Below are 18,171 nucleotides of genomic sequence, written 5' to 3'. Positions count from 1 at the left end.
ATGATAGTCGTTCTCGTCTCAGCTCATTAAAGTTAATTTGACCACGCCCACGGAGCGCGCGCTCTATTCAAACACAAACGCTCTGAGGCGATCCACGCCCACATCAGCTGGATAACCACCGAAAGAGACTCAGATTTACGACGCTGTGAGGAATAATAGTACTATCTTAATAATAATCCTGGAAAAAATTACCTCAGAAGTAGCCTACAGGTAGTTTCATTTGGAGGAGCAACGGATCCAGCCGAGGAAATAGGTACATTCTTTATTTTCAAGTGCTTTGTGCTAATCGCGACATGGAATAGTGTCTGTAAACAAAAAGACTGTTTGAATCGCGTTTTTGTGTGTGAATGAATGAACAGCTTTTACCTAACTATATTCCAATACTGAGATGAGTAAAAATCGACTGAAATATGTTGAAATAAAATATTTTTGTATAAGCAACGTATTAAACTGCAAATTAACATTTATATGTCCTAATCATAAAAACGATATGTTACATATGAAAGACAAGATGTCGTTTTTACTGTAAAATACTGCCACATCAAATAAGCTTGTTTGCTAAGATGTTATTATAGTGTTTGTTCGAATGTAAGCTATATTCAAACTAATTAATCCGCAACTGTGAAATATGTATGATAAAATGTATACTTTAGTATATAATACAAAGAAAGATTACATTTGAAATATAGTTAAAATTTTAATTGTTGTTGTAATTGTAACCTTTTTATTAAAATAGCAAAAATATATGTAGGCTACATATAAATAAATCTTAGGTAAATCTTAAAAGCTCAATATAAGCCTCCTCTTTAAATTATTTGTATTGTGTTTTATTAGTGACACATTTGGGATACATTCCCAAACTTTCTGTAAAAACAGTATGATAATTAACTGCACAATTACTAGAAATTTTTACATTTGATATTATACAATTTGCAAGCACAATTTGAAAAATAAATAAATAATTGGAACTGTGAACCAATTTTGTATTATATAGGCATATATATATATATATATATATATATATATATATATATATATATTGTCATTGCATTCTTGTGGCTCAGTGACACACCTGAATGAAAGGGTCATTAGTATGCAGCTCCATTATGCGCTCATTATGCAGGCCCATTGTCTTCTCAGGTGTGAATCACAGCAGGTCACACCCCTGCGCATATTGCCTTTCCAAACAAAAAGTGTCATTTTTAAATTTAAACCAATCTATTGTTTTATGTGAATGATAAGGCAGGATGATTTTCAGATCATTTTGAAGAAAAAACTCTAGGCGACAACATCCATTAGTCAAAAGTCTTGTGGACAGATATTTAGTATGTGTTTTGTGGCCTTATTTCAGAAACTTTAAGTTTTAGTTTTTTCAATAACCACGCATAAACAATATTCTCTCAAAAATACAAAAATGTACATACATGTTGATAACACATTATGGTAGCCCTGTGTGTGCTAAATAGAGTGTAATTACACCTTTGCCAGTAAAATGTTTATAAGCAACTGAAAAAAGCACAAATGTCAGAGTATGTCAAAACATCTCAAGGACCCCAAAAACACCTTGGACCCCAGAGGGTTTTAAAGCACCGGCATTACCTTCCAAGCCATTATGAAATATTTCGGCTTTGTAAAGTGTATTTGGCGGCAGGTCAGGCTGCGTCGTGTCTGTATACAATGTCTATATTGCAGGCATATACCAGGCTGATTTGCTAAAGGACGTGAGCGTGAGTGAGGAGGCAGTACTGACGTGGTTCGAGAACTGCGTCAGGCTGCCGATTTGTGGTAAAATGATTTTTTCCAACATGAAACAGAAAGAGAAAGCTTTCTTTTAGATGATCCTCTCTCCCCTGCGGGGTTATTCAGTGACTTAGTTAATACTGTCATTGATAATTTCAGGAAGAAAAGAAGCAGGTAGCAGCTTTTAAAAGGTTTCTTCCATTAAAAGTTCACGTCCACGGGGCTGCTGGGCGGGAGCAGCCCCGGCCGTCCACGAGCTCATCGCATAGGCGCAGCAAAGCAGAGTATCGCGTCTCGCGCTCCCCCTGCTGGACAGTGGGACCAGACGCGGCACTCTCAGCCAAAGCTTTTGGAAAAATAAATATAATATAATATAATATAATATAATATATATATATGTATAAAAAATATAAAAAAAAGCAATAGAACTGTTTTGAGGCCAGTTATATTGGTTATGCTGAGGGCGGTCTCCACCGAGGGAGAAAGGTGTTCACCTCTTTTTACGGTGCCCATTCTTCCTCGGTGCCCTCAGGGGCCCGTTCTGCCAACCCCGCCTTCATGCCGGGGCGCAGACGGTCCCGGCGAGCGCTTTCCAGAGGGACGCTCGCCTCCTCTGAAGAAAAAAAAAAAAAGTGAGGGTGGTCCCCATCGAGGGAGAAAGGTGTTCACCTCTTTTTACGGTGCCCATTCTTCCTCGGTGCCCTCAGGGGCCCGTTCTGCCAACCCCGCCTTCATGCCGGGGCGCAGACGGTCCCGGCGAGTGCTTTCCCGAGGGACGCTCGCCGCCTCTGACACTGAGGGTGGTCCCCATCGAGGGAGAAAGGTGTTCACCTCTTTTTACGGTGCCCATTCTTCCTCGGTGCCCTCAGGGGCCCGTTCTGCCAACCCCGCCTTCATGCCGGGGCGTAGACGGTCCCAGCGAGTGCTTTCCCGAGGGACGCTCGCTCCCTCTGAGGAGGGTCTCAGAGCGGTCAAACCAGTTGTTCCCTGCCGGTGCGTCGTTACTGGGCGCTGTGTTTGCTGCTCAAATTACACCAGAGACCAGTCTCGAGAGACTGGTACCCTTAGTAGAATTTGTTTGGCAGAGTGGAAAAGCCTTCCAAGAATATCTCAGTGGGTCCTGCAGACAGTAGTAAGAGGTTATGCGATCCAATTTAGGTGTTGTCCACCGAAACTCAGAGGGGTTCTGCCCATAGTGTGGGCCCCGAGCAGGCTCTGGTAATGGAACAAGAGGTGAAAACGCTCCTTCAAAAGGGGGCTATAGAACGGGTTCCTCCTCCCAGTTTGGAGCTAGGTTATTACAGCCGATATTTCATCGTTCCAAAGTAGGATGGGGGGTTGCGTCCAATTTTAGATTTGCGCCTATAAAATCGCTCGTTAGGGAAGCTCAATTCAAGATGCTCACTATCAAGCAGGTCGTGTCACAAATCAGGTCCGAGGGCTGGTTTGTCACGATAGATCTAAAGGACGCTTACTTCCACATTTCCATACTTCCACAACACAGGAAGTTCCTGAGGTTTGCCTTCGGGGGCAAGGCATTCCAGTATAGGGTTCTTCCGTTCGGTCTAGCTATCTCCCCGTACTTTACGGAGCAGATGGCGGTTCGACATCGAGATGTCGTCCTCGCGCATATCAGGAAGTTGGGGTTGAGGCTGAATGCGAAGAAAAGTGTTTATCTCCTTCCCTGGAGACCACTTTTCTGGGCGTTGTTTGGGATTAGTTCACCCGCATCGCTTCGATTCTTCAGCCTTGAAACAGTAAAGCTAGGCCAGCTACTCACTGTAAAGCAGTTTCAGAAACTGTTGGGTTTGATGGCAGCAGTGTCCAACGTTATACCTTGGCCTGTTGTACATGAGACCGCTGCGGTGGTGGCTCAGGACCAAGGGATTCTCCCCGAGGGGAAATCCACTCCGCACGATCAAAGTCACGCAGCGCTGCCTTCGTGCTCTGGTCTTGTGGAAAGAAACTTGGTTCCTATCCAAAGATCCTGTGCTGGGGGCTCTTTGTCGTCGCGTAAAGCTAACGGCGGATGCTTCCCTCACAGGGTGGGGGGCGGTCATGAGTGGTCGTCCAGCCCAAGGTCTGTGGCAGGACCATCATCTATCATGGCATATAAATTGTCTAGAGATGTTGGCGGTGTTTCAGGCTCTGAAACACTTCCTAGCAGACCTGAGAGGTCATCATGTGCTAGTTCAGTCAGACAACACGTCGGTGGTCTCTTATATAAATCGTCAGGGGGGCCTGCGGTCTCGCCGGCTTTACAAGTTGGCCCGTCAGGTCCTCCTGTGGTCCCTAGGGAAGTTACTATCACTGAGAGCAATGTATCTTCCTGGGTATTTGAATGTGGTAGCGGACTCTCTGTCGAGGCAGGGGCCGAGGCCGGGGGAATGGAGACTCCACCCCCGAGGTGGTGGAGCTCTTTTGGTTGAGTTTCGGTCGCGCCGAGGCGGACCTATTCGCTTCCAAGGAGATATCGCACTGTCGTCTATGGTTCTCCATCAGTCATCCAGCCCCTCTGGGGTTGGACGCTATGGTGCAGCCGTGGCCGAGGTCACGTCTGTACGCTTTCCCCCCGATTGCTCTGCTACCAGGAGTTCTGGAGAGGGTTCGCCGGGACGGGGTCAGCCTACTATTAGTAGCCCCGTTCTGGCCGGCCCGAGTATGGTTTGCGGACCTGGTTTCTCTCCTGGACGGCTCTCCTTTGGAGCTTCCGGTCAGGAGGGATCTACTCTCTCAGGCGGGCGGCATGATATTTCACCCCCGCCCAGAGTTGTGGAAGCTGTGGGCTTGGCCTCTGAGGGGGCCCAGCTCATAGATTCCGGTCTCTCAACCGAGGTTGTTGAGACCATCCTTCACTCCAGAGCTCCATCCACGAGGAAGCTATATGCCTTTGAAGTGAAAACTTTTCACTTCTTGGTGTGGAGAACACCTGTAGGACCCAGTTAACTGCCCAGTGGGTGCAGTGCTGGAATTCCTGCAGGAGCGTTTCTCCACAGGGTTATCCCCCTCCACACTAAAGGTGTATGTGGCGGCACTGGTTGCTTACCACGTCCCTTTCAGTGGAGTTTTTCTTGGGAGACACCCGCTTATAACTCGTTTCCTTCGTGGCACTTTAAGGCTGAGGCCAGCAGTTCGTGCCTGGAATTTTCGCCTGGTATGGTTAAGGCTTTTCTATACCCTAGGCCAGGTTATGTTCCTAAGGTCCCTACTAATGTTGTTAGACCTACAGTTCTGCAGGCTTTCTGTCCTCCTCCATTTCTGTCGTCAGACCAGGAGAAACTTCATTTGCTCTGCCCAGTGAGGGCGTTAGACGCTTATGTCCACAGAGCTGCCCTGTGGAGGAAATCAGAACATTTATTTGTATGTTTCGGCCCACCCAGGAAAGGGTGTCCTGCGTCTAAATAGAGAATGAGCAAGTGGGTGGTCGAGGCTATCTCACGTGCTTATGAGTCGGCTGGTCAGCCTTCACCTTTGGCTGTACGAGCCCGCTCTACTAGGAGTATGGCTGCATCCAAAGCTTTATTGTCAGGAGTGTCCCTGAGTGAGGTTTGTGATGCGACTGGATGGTCTTCACCGTGCAGGTGCTCTCGTCCGCTGTGCGCTAGATCTCACATGACGGTCACTTGGTCCTATGGCGACGTGGGTATTCGCGTTCCCACAGCGTTTGACGCAGCTCGAAGTTCCCTTGAAAGGGAACGTCTCGGTTACGTATGTAACCCTAGTTCCCTGATAGGGAACGAGACGCTGCATCGTTCTGCCATACTCCCGGCATTCCCGTTAAGCGCTCCTTCAGGCCTATCAGAAGCTGATGCGCTTGTGTTTTTGGGGTGCTTTATAGTTTCCTGGTCGGTGACGTCACCCGCCTATGACGTTCCGTCTCTCCATTGGGCTGATTCCATACGTGCTTCATGACGCACAACGCAGGGGCGTTCCGACAGCGTTTGACGCAGCGTCTCGTTCCCTATCAGGGAACTAGGGTTACATACGTAACCGAGACGTTTTTTATCCATGTTTGGACCGGGTTTTTGTTGCATTTACACTGTTTTGACCACTAGGGGTCCCCGTGGAGACAGGTGTCGGATTGTTTCGAAGCCTCGACACAATATGGTACATTTGCTTCAACTGTTTCAGTGTTTCACAAAGCCTTGATCTGTCCACCACTAGATACTGTCACGCTGGTTGATGAAGCAGACAGACAAAGCTTGATTCCAAACGAAAACAAAGCTTTAATGTTCACAAGCAGGGGAACAGGACGCAACAGCGTGTTAACATAGACACAAACAATAACTGACTTAGGACTGAACTGAACGGGGAGAATAATATACACTGGGTAAATGAGGGAACTCACCAGACACCGTGGATGAAGGTTAACTAATCAGTGACTAACAATTCTCTGTTACAATTTTGATACTACAGCAAAAACTACTAGCCAAATTAATGTAAATGTAAAACATTATTAAAGACAAGCAGTCAATAATAAAATGAGAAAAATTCAATTAAATTAAAAATAGCATAAATAGAACAAAGAAAGGCTACAAATGAAATAGTTTTTTTTTTCAGGTAGGTCAGTAGTTTTCAGGTACAGACTTTTGAATAAAGTAATCAAATGTGAAATAACACTGAATATTCATCACTGTATAAATTGAATATAGAATGATCTTTACAAAGTTAAAAAGGGTTTCAGTCTAGAGCAGTGAGTGATTTATTTGTCCTTTATTGTTTGAATAACATTAAAACACAGCAGCAGGTTTATTAGACTGCTGCCTCTTTATGACCGAGTGCACGGATCCCATCTGAATATACTGTCTACGTGCACTTGAGATATAACTATCTAAGTTTACTAGGATACTCACTAGACAAGCGTTTTTACATAATGTTGTATGAATTTGTCCGTACTAGCGCAAGACGTGAAAGAGAATTCAATGAAATATTCGCAAACTGAGACAGCAGCAAACACTGAGACGCAGTGTTTGGGACACACGCTTTAGATGTTTGGGTTCATGAAACTTCTTGACTTGAAAACATCCTGTAATAATGTAGGGAACCACAGTTGATGTTTTACTTGCATCCAAATGACACGTGTGCTGAGTGAACGATTAATAGCGTGCAACAGAAGTGCTCTCTCTCTCTCTCTCGCCAGTTAATGTTAATAATAAGCTACATGTCTCGTTTTACTTTCTTTGCCATTGACATCTAACTGAACTACAAACTTTCCGCTGACGTCAGTGAAAAGGGGATGCGCTCATCAAGCTCGCGGGGTCTGTGCCACTGTGGGTTTTTCTCTTATTAGCTTGCGCACCACAGCTATATAGGCGTTTCTATATTCTGTTTAATACTCCACAAATGAGATATATTTACTTAATAGACTGCCTTCTTTTCTATTCCCATTCTACTCTCTGTTGTCAGTGTTATTCTGCAGTGTTACATGCTTCCTGGTATTGGTTTTTGGTATCGGAGCATTTTTTTGAGTATGAGTACACGAGTACGAGTATCGGGCCCGGCACCGGTGATATCGGTATCGGTGCATCCCTTTTGCTTACATCCCTTCAGTCAAATGTTTTTCCAAATTATTATAAACCCTACCTAATAAACATTACTATTGCATTACTGCTGTTTTCTTCTCTTCACAGGCTACATAGCTGCAATCTCACTGCTCAGTGTTGTGAGAGTTTGTCTTCTGCTCTACAATCCTCAAACTCCTTTCTAAGAGAGCTGGACCTGACTAACAATGACCTGCAGGATTCTGGAGTGAAGATGCTTTCTGATGGACTGAAGAGTCCAAACTGTCAGCTGGAGATACTGCGGTAAATGTTTGCAAAATAATTAATGAAATACTATCACAATAAATGATTTAGTCACAGAATGTGGCATCTGCTCTCATGGAATGCCAGAACAAGAGATTTTTTATTAACTTAGGGGTCGCTTACACAACACCGTTTTACTGAAAACACAAAACTTTTAATGCGTTCTGTCCTTTCATTTGCAATACAACAGTGTTTGGTGGCTTGAGAACGCAAACTTTGAAATAGGTTCCAAGGTGCAAGTTTATAATTTTTTAGAAAAACATTATCTCCATGTTGATATTAATTTCTCTAAATACCCGGCTATGTGTAAATGTGGCCTGTGTTTGTGCTGTGCTGTTCCCTTTCAAAAGCTACAATGGAGCACATTGGGAACGTCTTTAATCGTGACCAGCTGTGAATATTGTGTGAAAACACGTCAATAGAATTGACCCGGAGGTAATATAGCCTCGGGCGTTTACGTCATCGGCGTGCACCCGCTACGCGAGGTTATAAATAGATGAGCCACAGGTGCATCGTCAAGATCTTTTTTCTTCAGATCACTCTGTGCATGTGTGCGTCAAAAACTCTCTCTCTCACTCTATATCTGACTACAGATCTTTGTTAGGAGTTAGTTATGGCGACAAATCAATGGCAATAATAACCGAGCGCACAACTGATGCTGGCGCGCGCGGTAAATGACTTCCGTGAGAGGATAACAGATCTACATACGAGGAAACGGGAACTCGCGAGCTCATTCAAAAAGGGGGGAGGGACCAAAACATCAGTCTCTCCCCTTCTTCAAAGACCTCCATGACGAGCCATGGAGTAAACCATATACTTCCAGTGTCTTTGTGCCCTCGACGTCGACTTTTTCGACTATCGTGGGCAGAGGTGGGTAGAGTATCCAAAAACTGTACTCAAGTAAAAGTACAAGTACAAATATTTACTCAAAGTAAAAGTAAAAGTAATAATCTTAAAGGTTACTTGAGTAAGAGTAAAAAAGTATCCAATGAAAAAACTACTCAAGTAGTTAGTTACTAGTTACTTTGGATCACATAGGCCTATATATATATATATAACATGATATTATTTAGATATTTGTTTCATTTAAATGACTATTATCATCATAATTAGAGAAGCCATCTTTGCAACAAAAACAGAAGAGACAAACATTATTTCTGTATATCTGTATATTATATCTGTAGCCTGAAAACCATTGCCTGTCCTTTGGTTTGTATAATAGTATATTAACTTATACAACTACATTTGGATTATTAGACAATGTCGGAATAAAGTGACTCTATGGAGTTTTGCATTCATATGTAAAGGGATGGGAACCATTGACACAACACAAACAACGATCAAATGCACGGATCTTCTTCTGTTCTCCAAAATGTATTTAAATGTAGGCTATATTTATGAAAGCATCTTTAAACTGGTTAACTGAGTCTAATAAGGCAGGCAAAGGCATTCGTTTTCAAGTCGAGTTCGCACGCCACTGCGCAATAAACACACATTGTGTGTGTACACACATTCATAAACTGGACGATGATAGCTTATTTATTTAATGTATAACTATAAAGTAATGTATATGTCCAAAAAAAAGGGCAATGTCATACTTTGTAGTAGTGCTATATGGCGTAATAATCTGTTTGGTTGTAAAATGAATTACCTGAATGAAATCGAATGTATCGTCGTGTGGAATAATTCATTCACAGACAGCTTACGAAGTAACATACGAAGATGTTCAACTAATAAAGATCTTCATCGCTGGCAAAAAATATGATGCATTTGCAGATTTACTTTCTAGACTGTACTGTAGACTGTAGACCGCCACTTCATACAACGCTCTTGATGTTCTTAAATCTTCCTGTTACGACTCCGAGACGATTCAGTGCGTGAGGAAACTGAACAGATCATTCAAACTGATTCGCGAACCGATTTAGACAGATCTGCCCAACTTGTTTGATGAAGTCTTTGAACAGAATCGACTCAAAAGAGTGATTCATTTGTGAATTGAGCATCGCTCATGCCCAGAAAAAAGAGAGAGCGCGCGCTTAGAATAAACTACGCTTTTAACAACATATTGCATTAAAATGAAGTAACGAGAGGAACGTCGCCCAACGTAAGTAAAAATACAGTTTTTTCATTAGAAATTTACTCGAGTTAAAGTAAAAGTACCCACAATTAAATCTACTCTTAAAAGTAAAAAATTTCCCCAAAAATACTCGATAATCGAAGAGTCTCATCTCATTTATGGCAATATGCATGTTTACTGCTAAAGCATTTCGGGTATTGACAACATGCTTGTTGCTATGGCTCATGAGGGTATTGGCAACATACTTGTTTAGGTTATCCAGGTAAGGGCAAGATAATTGTTGCTCAAGGCTTTCCGGTATGGTTGGTGACATGCTGTTGCTCAAGCTTTTCAAGTATTGGCAACATGCTTGTTGCCTTGGCTCACTCAGGTAACTGCAAAAAAAAAAAAAAATCCAGAATTGCGCTGTCAGTTGGGTTTGGGGGATATTGGCATATGGTTTTGTTTTGGGGGGTTATTGCTGCTCTCCCTGCTCTTATCCATGCTAGGCTGCATGGATGCGCAGGGAGTTCTCGCCCAGAACTGAACCATACCGCTAATCCAAATTGTATGATAATTGTCAATCGTATTTGACGATAGTGGTCCTGACAGAAATAGATCTAATGTATGATTACGATAATGACTGGGTCCTGACACATGTTGTGTAACTCCAACAGAGTTCAGATTGTCTCTAAATGGCAATCCCAATGCGTCTTTTTCATTATCTACATGGATATTAGGGGCGGCAGTGGCTCAGTGGTTCATATAGGTTGTCTACAAACCAAAAGGTTGGTGGTTCAATCCCCGGTTCCACCTGACCAAGTGTCGAGGTGTCCATGAGCAAGACACCTAACCCCAGCTGCTCCCGACGAGCTGGATGGCGCCTTGCATGGCTGACACCGCCGTCGGTATATGAATGAGTGAATGAGGCAATATATAAAGCGCTTGGGTGCGCATATGTAAAGTACATGATGGCCATTGGGTCTGTGAAAGCCCTATATAAATGCAGTCCATTTACCATTTACCATTAAAATAGCCAACAATAAGGACTTTATCTGTAACCAGTACTAACGCCGGTTTCACACTGCACGCGCAAGCAGTGCGTATTTTTTTCGGCGCCCATGTTAACAGATTAGAGCATTCACACCGCACGCAGAGGCGGCGCGGCAGCGCGTAGCAGGAGCAGAGCAGGAGCAGCAGTGCCGCGATAGTTTCGGCGTCCTGTCTATTTTTGCTGCGCCGCTCGCTGAATTAAAGTGACAATGCATTGATCATGGCCAAAATACACAGCAGTTTGACCCAAAAGCGCATTGATGATATCTATTGTGTTTTAAACAGTCAATCAAATGACCTTAATCAATTTAAACAGAAAACAAAGTCAACAAAAACAAAGATGAACCAAAAGTTATATGATATAGCCTATTAATTAATGAAATAAGCTTCTTGACAAGTCTTTTCTCTTAAATGTATTTGAAAACGAAATAAAGTAATGCCAACTTACCCATTATAGAGTACTTTGTCTGTAAACACGCCGCGCCAAACGCTGCCAGTATGAAAGCAAAACGCGCGTGTCCTGCATCCGCTCACCGTACGCACTGCTCCTGCGCTGCTTACGCTCTGCGAACGCGTGCAGTGTGAAACCGGCGTAACTCTGATAGAAAATCAGCATATTCTTTGATAAAGTCTGTATGGTGGCCTGTATACAGTAGCTAGCACAAATATCAGGCGGGATTTATCACTTGCGCTAGATAATGTTAGAAAGAGCACAATCACTTCAAAATAATTATATTTTAAACTAGACCTCTGTGTAATTTTTCAGGAATTGCCTTTTCTTGATTTTCAAATAGGTAGAGGAAATATATTTTTCAAATAGCTTTAGTCACTGACATAATGCCATAAAATCCATACTGACTATTTGTTCACAAGACTTTTGAAACTTGTATCAGGTAGTCTAGAGTTTTTGCTTCAAAACGACACTTGTTGTTTGGAAAGTCAATATGCGTGGGGGAATGATTCACACCTGAGAAGACAATGACCTACATAATGAGCTGCATAATGAGCTGCATAATGACCTACATAATGAGCTGCATAATGAGCCTCTCATTCAGGTGTCACTGAGCCACAAGAAGGAATACAAGGACAAAAACTAATCATATATATATATTGTATTTTTATATCATACACTTGTATTTTTGCTTGCAAATTGTATAATATCCAAGGTAAACATTTCTAGTAATTGTGTAGTTAATTCTCATACTGTATTTTCAGAAAGTTTTGGATATGTATCCTCTCCCCAAATTTGTTACTAATAAAACACAATAAAATAATTTAATGAGAAGGCTTATATTGACCTTTTAATATTTTGTTTACATCTACCTTGTAAATATATTCTTTGCTATTTTATTAAAAAGGTTACAATTACAACAACAATTAAAATTGTAACAATATTTCAGGTGTAATCTTTCTTAGTAAAAACTAAAGTATGCATTTTATCATACGTATTTTAAAGTTAAGGATTCATTAGTTCGAATAAAGCCTACATTGGAACAAACACTATAATAACATCTTAGTTGATGACTTTATTTTTGACAAAACATAATATAGGCCTATATTAAACATATGAGCAGAAATTGGCGAACAAAAGCTTATTTGATGTGGCAGTAGTCTATTTTACAGTAAAAACTTTATAATATATCCAAAACTACGAAATGTTGTCTTTCATATTTCGTCTGTAACATAGGCATATCGTTTTTAGCTGGATCTCATGAAAGTGTACCCATAGTGTAACCATTTAGGCCAAAAATAGTTTACACGTGCATATGATACGCAGTTTACACGTGCATATGATACGCACTTTATGGCGTGTAAAACACACGCACTCCACACACCTTATCCTACCCAAGGGGTTTACAGTGCGTATCATTTGCACTGCATTAAATTTATGCTATAGATACACACTTTCATGAGATTGTGTTGTTTTTATGATACATTAGTGCATATAAATGTTAATTGGTAGTAAAGTTTGATAAAAGCTGTTCATTCATTCACACACAGATGCGATTCATATTTAAATAGTCTTTTTTTGCGGTTTACATACACTTTTCCATTTCGCAATTAGAACAAAGCGCTTAATAATAATAAAAACTTACTACCGTACTCACAATCCTCAGATGGATCCGTTGCTCGTCGAAATGAATTTTAACCAGCACTTCTGAGGTAAATTTCCCAGGATTATTCCTCACAGCCTCGCAAAACGACGTAAAGTACTGTAATCTGATTAAACTTGGTGTGTTTTATCCAGTTGATGGGGGCGTTCACATGTTTGATCACATGTTCACATGCTTGCCTCATATCATTTACGGTAAAAATACGGTGATGTAATTTGATTAAACTTGGTGTGTTTTATCCAGCTGATGGGGGCGTTCACATGTTTGTTCACATGTTCACATGCTTGCCTCATATCATTTACGGTAAAAATACGGTGATGTAATTTGATTAAACTTGATGTGTTTTATCCAGTTGATGGGGGCGTTCACATGTTTGCATGTATCGCCTCATATCATTTGCGTTTGAATAGCGCGTGCTCTCCGTGGGCGTGGTCATATTAAAAGATTATAAACTATAATGAGCTGAAATGAGAACGATTGACATCTCTCTCTCTCTTTTCATATAGATTACATAAACAGAGAATATTTGTTTTTGTTATGAATTAGATAATTTAAAAGTACACACTTAAATGATTGTAAAGATATATAGCTCATTCCTGGGTGAATAGTATTCGCCGAGTTTGGTTTAAGTTTAGAGACGTGCTCCAGAAAAAAAGTTCACAGAGAGCCAGAAAGCACACCCTGTTTATTTTCTTTATTTTATTTTTCGATTGTAAGTGGACACATAAAAAAGAAGACATTTAACAGTTTATTTTTTCATATTTCTTAAGTCTGTATGACCAGAAATGACGGCGTATTTTAAGTCTATTTTGCTGCTATGCGCATTTGCCGACCCCAGAGGGTTAAAGCTTTGCCGGGTAAACATTTCATTGTCGTTCTGTTCTGAGATGATGCAGTTTTTCTGAGCGTACACCTGAAGGGCGTGCACACTGTCAAACAGCGCCAAACTGGACTTTATCTTTCACGTCTGGTTTTTGTTGGGTCAGACCAATCTGCTAGTGATGAAGGGTCGAGACTGAGAGAGCTACATGGAAAAATATGCACCAAACAAACCTGCGTGAAGTTGCCCCCCCACCCAGCGCAAAACGTCGTCAAAATATGCTCAATCGTTTGTGCTGGTTTGTGCTGTAAAAAGTTTTGTTTGTGCTGCTTCGGTTTTATAGATATTAAAATAATATTTTTAGGTCATTCTGAGGTCACTCAGCCCCCCCACATGATCCAAATTCATCCAAAATAGTCTTATTCGTTTGTGCTTCATTTGTGCTGTTTTGTGCCGGTAAAATTTTCGTTTGTGCTGCATCGGGTTTTGAAATATCAGACATTTAATTATAGACGATGACGTCACGTCACCAGCCCCCCACATGCTCCAAATTAACCCAAAATAGACGCAATCGTTTGTGCTTCGTTTGTGCTGTTTTGTGCTGTAAAAAGTAAATTTTGTGCTGCCTCGTGTTTTAAAATATTAATCATTGAATGTTAGGTCGATGACGTCACTCATTCCCCCCACATCCTTCAAATTCACCCCAAATAGTCTCGTTCGTTTGTGCTCCGTTTGTGCTGGTTTGTGCTGTAAAAAGTTTAGTTTGTGCTGCTTCGGTTTTTTAGATATTAAAAGAATATTTTTAGGTCATTCCGAGGTCACTCAGCCCCCCCACATGATCCAAATTCATCCCAAATAGTCTCGTTCGTTTGTGCTTCGTTTGTGCTGGTTTGTGCCGGTAAAAGTTTAGTTTGTGCTACGTCGGGTTTTGAAATATTAGACATTAAGTTATTGTTGATGACGTCACCAGCCCCCCACAATCTCCAAGTAATGAGTTTAGGTATAGGGGTGAAACCCTGAGGTGACATTTTTTATTTCTCTCACCTTAATTAGCTTAATTAAGGTGAGAGAAATAAAAAAATGTCACCTCAGGGTTTCACCCCTATACCTAAACTCATTATTTGGGTGCCCTTTACCTTTACTGTTCCCTGCTGGTGGAGCGAACTGCCTAAATCCACTGTAAGATTTTGGCCACGATTTGGCTGTCAGAGACCAATTTTGTGAATCCTTGAAAAGATTCCTCTGCTCCTAGGTCAAAATATGAAATATTTGATCACTAATATCACATGTAATTTTACATTACAATGGTCAATCAATGACTATTGTGATAAAGTTATACCTCAGACGAAATTCTGGCAGTGTGACTTCTCCTATGACGACCGCCAATAGGAGCGCAAAACCCCCCACCAAGTTTTCCTTTTTTGAGAAAAGCCACGATCATAATTAATACTATGCTAATTAATGTTTTTGTTACTTTTAAGAATCTACAGAAAATAACAGCTGAAAATACAATCTACGCAGGTCATTGTGTGAAAAAGACTGATTTGATTGCCAAACTAATGTCATGTGGACTGTTGCTGTATGTCTTTGTAGATTGTCTGGCTGTATGGTGACAGAGGAAGGCTGTGGTTGTGTGTCTTCAGCTCTGAGTTCAAACCCCTCACACCTGAGAGAGCTGGATCTGAGCTACAATCACCCAGGAGATTCAGGAGTCAAGCTGCTCACTGATAAACTCAACGATCCAAACTACAGACTGGAAAAACTCAAGTATGTAGAGCAGGGAGAGCTTTGATTAAACAACTTCAAAAACACAATTACAATATTCACTTATTACAAACCAGTTACACTTTATTATAGATTACATGACTACATTTAATAAAGTTCTTATTGAGAATGTACAGAGGTTTAGCTCTAGTTATAATACGGGGCTGTTGAATGCTTCATTCTGATTGGCTGATGAAGATTCTCAGGTGTGCAATTATTTTCAGTAAACGCACAGGTAAATTAGTTCTACCAGAAAGACTCAGGAGACAAGAGAACGACCTGGTGGTGTTGGGGAGGATGGGGATGAACGCCGGTGTCAGTTTTTGCAAACGCAGTAATGGGTGTTAACCGGGCTTAAGTTCTCCAAATGTCGAGTGGTGATTGGCTAGATCTGAGGTCAATGAATGACGTGATATTAAAGTGTTCCCGGTAGAGCTCCCATTTCTACCAGAAAGACTCGGGAGGCAAGAGAACGGATGACAAAAACTCTCAGTTTTTTGTGTATGTCCCTTTAAATGCAATTGAGCTGCTGCTCCCCGCCTCCGTTCAGAAGAGGGTCAATCCTTTACACGAGGTTCGGATAAACCGGCAATAACAAAACACAGGAATAATTTGACTCATCCAAAACCTCTGAAAAACCAGTAGCGGAGTGCAGCCTTACAGAGAGACTCGGGAAGAGGTTGCACTTTTAGATGCACCTGGACGTTTCTGAATGGTTAGTGGATACATTTTTGTTGTGGAGTTACATTGATTAATCTCATGGACTTGCATGTACCGAGCGATTCGAGAGCCGCCGGAGGACTCAGCCAGCGCAGCTTCTCCAGAGCGGCTGCAAGAACTCTGATGATGACAGCTGTTTTTTAACCATTGGCTGGATTCACCGCATGACAACCATCACATGTATTTCATGTTTATTCTCACACGTTCAGTTCCACTAATGCTCTCAAATCTGTTTTAAAACAGTAAAGCTCTTTTCATGCAGTCACGATGTTATATTGTGTCATGTTTATAAAAAATAAAACTGAATAAAAAACGTAGACCCCACTACATTGATAGTATAGGCTTATTTTTAACTTTATTCATGTACAAACAAACGCTGTATTAAGCAGTACTTATAAAGTATTGAATGAAAATGTCTCTGAAGAGTCTGTGTATTTGACAAATATTGTATTTATTTCACTTCAGCTGTGATAAAGTATGCAAACACAGCGCGAGCTTCACTACGGGAAGCAGAAAGTGTCGGACTCGCGTCTCAGTTTTCAGCTCCTCCCGCCTGCAAGCAAATCTCACCGATCGGTTTCATCCAGCCGATGTCGAACACACCTAAACACTAGTAGTGACAGCAGCGGTTACCGGTCACTGTAGTGTCCACGCCCTTAATTAAGCAGAACTTTAAGGCTTAATATCATTTAAACGAACGAGAACCGACTGAAGCTAGTGAAATGCCAAGAAGCTCTGGAGAAGTTAATGGGCCTAATGTTTTCTCCTTTTAAAGTGGAATGCCTATGTCGCTGATTGTCTGTTTAACATATAAAATAATTATTATAATAATGATATTATTGATAATAATAATAGAAAAATGTAGAAAACATGCAGACATATTCACTGAAGTTATTGCAGAGAGGAATTCATTTGAACACAGTAATAGGACGGCCTTTAGCATTGAAAGTAGCGTTTACAGGTTCAGCATCGTGGACAGCAACCGAAGCTCTGCTGAAAAGAGCTTTAGCAGAATGATGCAGAGTGTCCGTGAGATCTGCATACTGCACAAGTCAGAGGGGGTTTTTGGGCTGCCAAATTGCTGGAACGCAGTTCAGTGTCCGTAACGGAACCGGTCTAATTTAGTGTAAGTTAGCGTGATAAAAGAGCCGGATTTGCTGAGAACGATCTGTGATATTCATAAAATAATGTCCCCCATATGTTTGGTTAAAGTCTGCAATCATCACTAGGTATAAATCGAGATCTTCCCGGCGATCGGGAAATGTTTGGCAAATAATGTCTCTGTAAATGCCGTAAGCAATAACGAATTCGGAGAAGGAGAGGTTGCGTTGCAGTCTGGAATCAGCAGTTTTTAGACCCCAGTCCACCATTTGTGGCTCTGCCGCTGGTGAAGGGAGCCGCAGAGTAACCAAGTTAATATCCTTACCTTGAATGAAGTTCGATCTTAGTAGAGGGGACACGTCAACAGTGGCTGCTGGAACAAAGTGCCTACCGAAAACTTAAAAACCAATTTGAAAAACTTGAAACTCGAACACCAGTAGGAGGAGAGCGTCTCTCGTCAGATTGCTGTTTTAAGCCCCGGGAAGGAGAACCGCCTCACGCTGGCTTCCTACACACGGGTCTCGCTCGCTCGGGCCTGGGGCTCGAGAACGGCACGGCCGCCAGAGTCGAGTCGGTGAGTTCAAAACTCGCTGTCGTTATGGTTGCAATCGAGACTTGGGTGAGTGAACGCCGGCGTCAGTTTCTGTGAATGTAGTAATGGGTGTTAACCGGGCTTTAATACTCCACATGTCGAGTAGTGATTGGCTAGATCTGTGTTTAATGAATGACGTGGTTAATGAATGATGTGGTTAATGAATAACGTGATATTAGAGTCTCCCGGTAGAACTTGCGCTAGAGCTCCCATTTCTAGGCAGGTCTTGACTGCATTACAGCTCCATATCACTCTGCAAAATGACTTCAGTTATTTCAAAGGTCCTGACAGCCGAAAACAGCAAAAGAACCAAAACCCACAAAGACAAACACAATATAACAAACAGATATAAATCACAAAACATTTTCATGATTTTCCAACAAAATAACTTTCTCCCACTCCCCCAT

The 18,171-nt window shown here is 41.7% G+C and overlaps 1 protein-coding gene across 1 annotated transcript in view; it reads left to right on the top strand.

Moving 5' to 3' along the window:
• The window catches only part of LOC130069950 (protein NLRC3-like), a 54,397-nt gene that overhangs the window by 29,373 nt on the left and 6,853 nt on the right, over positions 1–18,171 (top strand). Inside the window, exons 5-6 of the mRNA XM_056234157.1 lie at positions 7,371–7,544; positions 15,181–15,354. Of these exons, the coding sequence (XP_056090132.1) occupies positions 7,371–7,544; positions 15,181–15,354 (348 nt within the window). The remainder of the gene's footprint in view (positions 1–7,370; positions 7,545–15,180; positions 15,355–18,171) is intronic.

The sequence above is a fragment of the Rhinichthys klamathensis genome, unplaced genomic scaffold (genome assembly GCF_029890125.1).
Source record: "Rhinichthys klamathensis goyatoka isolate OS25496 unplaced genomic scaffold, OSU_Roscu_1.1 h1tg000018l_1, whole genome shotgun sequence".
NCBI lineage: Eukaryota > Metazoa > Chordata > Actinopteri > Cypriniformes > Leuciscidae > Rhinichthys > Rhinichthys klamathensis.
Note: the sequence above shows the minus strand (reverse complement) of the source record. Positions and strands in the feature narration are given on the sequence as shown.